This window comes from Toxotes jaculatrix, chromosome 8, assembly GCF_017976425.1.
Source record: "Toxotes jaculatrix isolate fToxJac2 chromosome 8, fToxJac2.pri, whole genome shotgun sequence".
Taxonomy (NCBI): Eukaryota; Metazoa; Chordata; class Actinopteri; family Toxotidae; genus Toxotes; species Toxotes jaculatrix.
In genome coordinates, this window is record NC_054401.1 from 22,632,943 (window position 1) to 22,640,981 (window position 8,039).

The window sequence follows — 8,039 nt, forward strand, 5'->3', positions numbered from 1 at the left end:
TGTTATTTCTGCTGCTTTGTTGTCTCTCAGCTTTTGCACGAGGCATGAGAGATTTGTTTGCGGCTTCATTAAGATATGGTGGTGGTAGCGGCTTGCAGGGAGCAAAAAAAAAATAAAAAAATAAAAAATTATTCCTGCTCAAGTATCTCATACTCTATTCTCCCAGCCTCCCCCATACGTACACAGATACTGTACACACCCATTTTCTTATAAAGTCATTTAAAGTGAGAAAATTAAAAAATGCCCTGTGATGCCTGCCCTTTGAAATCTCTCGGGCTTTAGGCAAAGGGGAGGGGACACACGCCCCGAGTCCCTGCGATTCATCCTGAGACGTTTGATTAGTTTATAAGTACTTATGGGGGGAAAAGGGTTTGCATTGTAATTTTGTTTCATGAATTCCTTCATATGTTCATCTTCAACTGCATGTTCAAATAAACCATTAATCAAAAGGAAAAGAGGGAAGAGGGCATTTAGCCAGCAGAGCCATAGTCTCAGGGCCTCAATGAGCTGGTGGATATGGTATTGAGAGACTGTAGGAAGCAGTGGTTTTTAATTATCTGGACTACGTACAGGATGCCGTTTTTGATTGTTTTAATGAGGCAGCTGGCCTATTGTCTCCCCTTAATTCCTCCATTGTTTTTAGAATATGTCATAGTTCTTTATTCTTTTATCAGGTGCTCTGCAGGAGGATTTAGACAATAGCCTTCATTCCAACTGCATTGGCCACTGCACAAAGGCAGCTCACTGCAGACAGTTAGCAGGCAAACAAGTGCAAATCACAAGCTCCACTTTTCCCAGCCTTTTCCCCCAGTTTCACCACTTACGGTTTTTGGTCTTTCGCTCTAACTCTTGACCCCCACCCACCCTCCCCTCTCCTCACTCCCTCGTTCATGCAGATCATGCCATTGTCACCTGTGTTTCTGTGATTTAAATCACCCGTCATGGAAAGGCTGTCAGAGGAAAACAGCCATGACAAATCTTTCAAGAGAGCTCCTTCATGGCATATTGTCAGACAATATGTCTGTTGCCCACCTGACGCCTCTGTGCAGTTGGTTTTCTATGCTTCTTGTGCATGAAAATGACATGTTTCTGCACAGTATATTTCATGTATGTGTCAGTACATAGATGTACTGTTGCTCTGCGTATGCACTTGCATTTGTTTGTGTGCAGATGTTGTGGCTGCAGAGTTAATCACACATTTTTGCATTTTTCGGTTTTAGATCATCAAATGTGAAATGTGAAAAATTAATCAGTTCAGAAAACAGTCAAAAACAAAATATAAATACATCATATTCCAAATGGGAGCAAAAACAGTCACAAATCTGAGAGAAACAGCGATGACTTCTAATTCTGATGACAATTTAAGTGCGGTTTAAACCATAATCCTGCAGCCAGAGCACATGTATCTTACTACCCTGTCTTGGTTGAATGACTGTAACAAGCAGAGTGCTGCCTCAGTGTTTTGTGTAGCTCAGTAAAACTGGGACATGCAGTCCTAAAACTCACTTCCAGCATTCTCACACACAACAGATGGATCTGTAGCATTCTTGGCTGAAGGGATGCAATCTGAGTGCATATTCTGCTGTCAAAATGCAGTAAAACATTTTCATCAGACTCCACATAATCTGCTTCATTTCAGATGCGAAGAGCATACACTATCTTTGATTTGGATTGATCCAGAAAAACACTGATTTATATCTGAGCGTCAGGGCCTAGTTCATAATTCTCTTTGTAAGCCGAGTGCGTCTGAACTAAGAGATCCATACAGAGGAGAGAAACTTTTGTGGCTATGACTGCGATATATTCCCCGCCATTGTCAGTGGCAGTTTGTATCTACCTTGATGGTAACTTGGGCAGACAGTGGAGGGGAGTTTTGTTATTTTAATTAGGAGATAAAAATTCAAAGGGCCTCTCCAGGCAGTGTGTGGTATGACAGAATCAAAACGATGAAGTGGAGCGGCCTGAAGTGTGTGTCTCGTCACAGCAGATTGGCCGACAGATAGGCACTGCTCTTTAAAGTGGCGCTGACGTGCACACTCTCAGGCAGGCGCGCACACACACTCGCACACACACTCATGGGGAGGAAGCCTGCACACAAGTGGGACTTTGAAAGATAGCATATTTTAATACCATTTCACTCCTTTGACACGTTTGTGCTGGTCTAATTTTCAGTGCTTCACCAGCAGATAGGAAGGGCCAGAAAGGTTTTAATCAAAACTGCGATGTGAAATCTGAAATATTCAATTTTGAATTGAAATAATGGGGCAATTCATTCTTGAAACTTAACAGTGATTTATACATAATGAATGCCGTGGTAGTGTAAAGACATAGTGGCACTGTTTCCACCTCTTAGCTTTCCACATCTAATAAATCCACAGAAAAGGGAACTGTTTTCATACAGGGCTTCACTTGAGCACCTTCACGGCGTCTACAGGGTGGTTTTAAACCTGGTGATTCATAGGTTTTGTGTAAACATGAGTAATCAGTGTTCCACATGTGTGGGGGCTTTCTAGCTTCGTCCCCCTGCCTTCACACCTCTCCCGAGGACTCTCTTTATTCCACATCAGCCAGGGCTCAAATCACATGTCCCCTCTCAGCCTGACACTCTGTCGGTATGTTTGCACATCTTTGAAAGCTAACAGCATGCTTTAATTAATTGTCCAGCTTTCCTCAGAAACAATGTCCTAATTCTGCCATTTAGCGGGAGTGTATCATAGTTTGTTGTTATCTCCCCAGCCAGATTTCTGTAAATAGTCATATTAAAAACTTTAATCTCTTCAATGGAAAATGAAGTGCAGCTGAAAAGCCTGTCATGTGCTGAGATAAATATTATCTAAGCTAAAACCTTCACTCTCTCCCTCTACCCCCCTTCCTTCCTCCTGCCCCCTCCCCCTTTCTCTGACTTAATGAATATGTTCAGAAGATTTCAGAGGAATGCTTAATCCCAAAACACAACAATCTAATAATATGGAGGACCTGTCTCAGTGTTCTAGCTGACAGCAGCACTGTAGGCTACAGTTTACCCCAGCTGAGGTTTGCCTTGCTTCTGGATATGAACGTCAGTAGCCTAAAAAGGCATTTGAGTGACAGTATAAACATATACAAAACCAAATTACAAAAACATATTTTCTCACTTCCTGTCTGAGATTTCTGTCGCCAAAACAAGGAGGTGAAAGGAATTTCATTCACCGTCATTGATCGTAACAATAAAAAAATGAAGAAAAAACTACTGTCTCCGTTAGCAAGTATAAACCGCAGACCTCACTGTGAAGAGCTTGCACTGGAGCTACAAGAAAAAATAGCCTCTATGAAAACCATAGGGTATGCTCTGTTGATTATCCAGGGTAATGCGGGCACTGATTTAGGAAAGAGGCGCTGCTGTTGAATTTTCAAAATGTCATTTTTCAGTGGTGTAAGAAACACAAACAAAGTTCCATTCACCTCCACTGTGTCAGGGTGGAGGCAGAAACCTGGAAAAGAAAGTGAGAAAATAATCTTTGGGCTTTGTATGTAAAAATACTATTAAACATTCTGGGGTTTTTTTTCTGGGACAATGCAGTATGTAGTATGTAACATTTTTCCCATTTTGGAACAATACATTTTTTCACCTCTACACTTTCTACCCAGCATCCTGTTTCGACTGCATACTGTTACGCAACACGCTATTGAAATTCTGAGTCTTTGAGATGTTGTGCATGCCATTCTAGTTGGACACAAATATAATTTCTTCCATTGCATAATACTCTGACATTTAACACTACAGTTACTCATGTGTACATGCAGTAAAGCCTTCTCCTCTCTCGCAGCAAGCTTTTAAATGTCTCCTCTATCTCGGTTTTGTCCAGGTGGCCAACTGTGGTGCACCACCACCAAGAACATGATGGAGGGCGAGGAGCTAGTGGCGTTTGCGGTGGACTTTGACTCGCGTCTGCAGGCAGTGAACCACATGTCTCTGAGTGAGGGCATGTACCCAGCCAGGCTGCTGGACAGCATCCAGCTCCTGCCGCAGCAGGCCGCAATGGCCTCCATCCTGCCCACTGCCATCGTCAACAGTGAGTGTCCACGCACTGACACAAGCACACATACAGAAGCTGGATCGAGACGTGCCTTTTGTTTAGACTCGCACAACAACACACACTCTCTTGTTCTTTCTCCTTTTCTGTCTCTCTCTCTCTCACACACACACACCAGTCCACAGCCTGCACTCAGTCACCTGCTTAACAAGGAGCGTCGTCTCCGCCGGGCGTAGATTAACCCAGATGAGTCTCTGCACTGGAGATAAGAGCCATCGACCTTCAAGTTTTGGGTTCACATAAACACACTGAGGCTCGCACTAACGTGTTAATTGCAAAATACATGCCTCATGCAAATAGTGTGTTTGTTTACTTAGCGAGGGCTATCTGGGTTCAGCTCAACAGGGAGGCTTCTGTAAGCAGATGGTCCAGTGTTCTTGTTTGCCCTTGAGAAAGGGCACAAACCCAGTGGTAGCAACACAGCGATATGCTGCAGCTGAGGATTTGGTGGAAAAGCCTTTTAACACAGGCTTTGAGAGTCAGGACTGTAGAAGTATAAAAGAGGAGTATGTGTGTATGCACGTGTGCAAACTCTTTATCTTTACACTTATGCATAAATATGAAATTACTGTTTGTATCCTGATATCACGTCCTCTTTGTTCCATCCCGTCTCCCTCCAGAGGACATCTTCCCCTGCAAGGCATGTGGAATCTGGTTTCGGAGCGAGAGGAACCTGCAGGCCCATCTGATGTACTACTGCAGCGGGCGACAGAGGGAGCCAGAGACGGTAGTGGAGGAGAACGACACCGGACCCCACCAGACCCCCAGTATCTGCCCCTTCCCACAGTGCAACAAGAGCTTCTCAGGAGCGAGGGCCCTGGAAATGCACTTGAGCACCTCACACAGTGGTGAGTGACAGTGTCATAGATTAAAATGTTTGTGCAGAGAGTAGATTTTTAACACAGCAGATTTTTTTTTAATATCACGGCTCTTGGAGATGGCTACTTTCAATCAGTTTTTAAAAAAAGAGAGTCTTACAGAAAAAAAGATGCAGGTTTGGAAAAATGACTGTCATTTCTTTTCAGAAATATACATATCCTGCTGTCAGCTATCACAGTTGACAGTTTATCCTTGAGCAAAAAAAGAAATCTAGTGGATGGGAATAAGCTTGGCATAATGCATGAGCGTTTGATGGTTTCCACAGTTAACTCTAAAGGAGAAGTGGGAGGCGAGATTCTGAGCATTTCTCCCTTTTATCTCCTTCACAGGTGTCAAAATGGAAGAGAGCCTCCCTCCTGGCACCAGCTTGAAATGCACAATCTGTAACTACACGGCAGATTCTCTTATTACATTCCAGCATCACATCATGTCTCACCTGTCACAGGCGGCCTTCAGATGCAATCACTGCCATATCAGCTTCCAGAGCCACAGGGAACTCTTACAGCATCAGGACTTACATGGGCACGGCAGCAAACTTCACAGGGAAGGCGACGGCAGTGAGCATTCCCCAAGGGGGCCTGAGGAAAGCCTCCAGCAGCAGCAGCAGCAGCAGCAGCAGGCCCGCACTGAGCTGGCCAACAGGAAGGATGCTCTGCTGGGAAGTCCCAAAGGGGCCCTCAACAAGGAGACCAGCACAGACGGAGAGGCTGACAAGGCTGAGAAGAAGCCCATGCTGTCGGTTCAGAAGGGAGAGGTGCACCCAGGCAGTAAAGCCAGTTTTTCTTACACTAGGATCAAGTCTGAGCCCTCCAGCCCCCGGCTGGCCTCCTCCCCTGTGCAGCATAACATGCCTACATTTCCCATGGGCCCCTTCTTGTCTCAGTTTGCTTTCTCCCAAGACATTTCAGTAGTCCCACAGGCTTCTGAGATTCTGGCTAAAATGTCAGAGCTAGTTCACCGGAGGCTGCGCCATGGAGGGAACAGCTACCCCCCTGTCATCTACAGTCCTCTTATGCCCAAAGGGGCCACCTGTTTTGAATGCAATATCACCTTCAGCAACTTGGACAACTATTTGGTCCACAAAAAGCATTACTGTAACAGTCGCTGGCAACACATGGCAAAGTCTCCCGACTTCTCCACCCTCTCAGATAAGGTCCCTGAGGCGGTGAGCCCCAACAGTGGTCACAGTTCTGTTAGCATGTTGGCCAGCTGCCATCCCACAGAGGCCGACAGCCACCTCATGCAGTCTGCCTGTCTGAACTCCAATGTGTTGGACATGATCAATGCTGGGGCTAAAGGGCCCGATAAGGATCTACCAGGACAGGTGAAGAAGGTCTCCACCCCGACTGGGGCTGAGGAGAGGCTGAATGGCAAGCAGATGGAGGGTAAAAGCCCCAGTACAGGTCTGGTGGAAAGTGACAATGATCCAACCAAGACAACCTGTGATGCCTGCAATATCACCTTCAGTCGTCATGAGACCTACATGGTCCACAAGCAGTACTACTGTGCCACTCGTCACGATCCACCCATGAAACGCATGTCCACCAACAAGGTGCCCTCCATGCAAAGAACCATGAGGACCCGCAAACGTAGGAAGATGTACGAGATGTGTCTCCCTGACCAGGACCACCAGAGGCCCCCTATGGGTCAGCCGAGTTTCCTTGGAGTTCCTCCTATGAACCCTTGTACATCGCAGGAAGCTGTAGAGAGCCTGGCAGATCGCTTCCACCCCCGCTGTGACATCTTCCCAGGTATGGTACCCAAACACCTGGAGGCCTCTCTCACTGTCACTAAACCAATTCTGGCTCCCAAATGCAATACTGCGGAGCAGCAGGAGCTGGACGCTCCCATTGATCTCAGCAAAAAGTGTTCGCCAGTCCCTGACAAGACATGTAGCTCTCCCAAAAGACTGTTGGACTATCACGAATGTGCAGTGTGCAAGATAAGTTTTAACAAAGTGGAGAACTACCTGGCGCACAAACAGAACTTTTGCCCTGCAACAGCCGCCGCAGCCGCTGCTGCTCAGCAGCAACAACAACAGCAACAACAACAGCCACAACAGCAGCAACAACACAATGAGACTGGCAGCCTGGAGCCAACCATGTTCCCAGATGTGAAGAGTGAAGGCAATAACAACCCTGATGATGTCTACGATAAGAGCCCAGGCATATGTGAGAAGAATGGCAATGGGAAGGTTATGGTGCAGAATGGAGGCATGTTCCCCCCTCACCTGGGGCCTGTGCCGGCACTCAAGCCTTTTACTGAGCCCCAGCTCATCCCATCAAAAGATGAGAACAAAAATATGTTTCTGCCCCACTGCCTTTATCCTGGAGCAATAAAGAAGGTGAAAGGTCCTGAGCAAATATCGCCGTATTTTGGGATAAAGCCAACCGATTATGTGACTGGGGGACCAGTGATGCAGGGAGAGGCCAGCGAACAAGAGCAGAGCATTAACGGGGGAGGAGGAGGAGGTGCAGGTGGAGGAGGAGAGACAGGAACAACCAGAGAGCAGGCCCAGCAGCCTGCTGCTAATGGCTGCCCCCACCCTGGCAAGGAGCCCCTTCCTCTACTGCCCAAAAACCGGGGCATGGTCATCGTCAACGGGGGGCACAAGCCCGAGGAGCGTTCAGGCACAGCTCCCCCACAGCAGGAGAACCAGCCACAGCCAGACGGCCAACCCCCCAATCCCTCACCTACGTGGGCCACTGAGAACCAGGCCGACTCCAATGAGAACATGTCACCTTCCTCCAAGTCCCCAAACGAGGAGGCGGCACCCACAGCCAATAAAGGCGTGAACGGCTCTGGAAGTGGCAAGTACTGCCGCCTCTGTGATATCCAGTTCAACAACCTGTCAAACTTTATTACCCATAAGAAGTTTTACTGTTCATCACATGCTGCAGAGCATGTAAAATAAGTTAGAAGAATAAGACATGTTCTTCTCCTCCTTCCCTTTCCCCCTCGACTTTTAACCCTTTTTTCTCCTTTGTTTTGGTACACTGTTGTGTCTGGAATAGTGCATCACGCAGTGCTAAACGCTGCTTGTGGACAATCAAGAGAAGCTTCTTCTTTCATCGTTTTAAGACTTAA

At 46.6% G+C, this 8,039-nt stretch overlaps 1 protein-coding gene across 1 annotated transcript in view; it reads left to right on the plus strand.

The window, feature by feature from the left end:
• zfpm2a (zinc finger protein, FOG family member 2a) overlaps positions 1 to 7,901 on the plus strand; it is an 85,072-nt gene extending 77,171 nt beyond the window's left edge. Inside the window, exons 6-8 of the mRNA XM_041043929.1 lie at positions 3,846 to 4,052; positions 4,694 to 4,921; positions 5,282 to 7,901. Coding sequence (XP_040899863.1) covers positions 3,846 to 4,052; positions 4,694 to 4,921; positions 5,282 to 7,866 — 3,020 coding nt within the window. The 3' untranslated portion in view covers positions 7,867 to 7,901. The remainder of the gene's footprint in view (positions 1 to 3,845; positions 4,053 to 4,693; positions 4,922 to 5,281) is intronic.
• Positions 7,902 to 8,039: the final 138 nt, after the last annotated feature.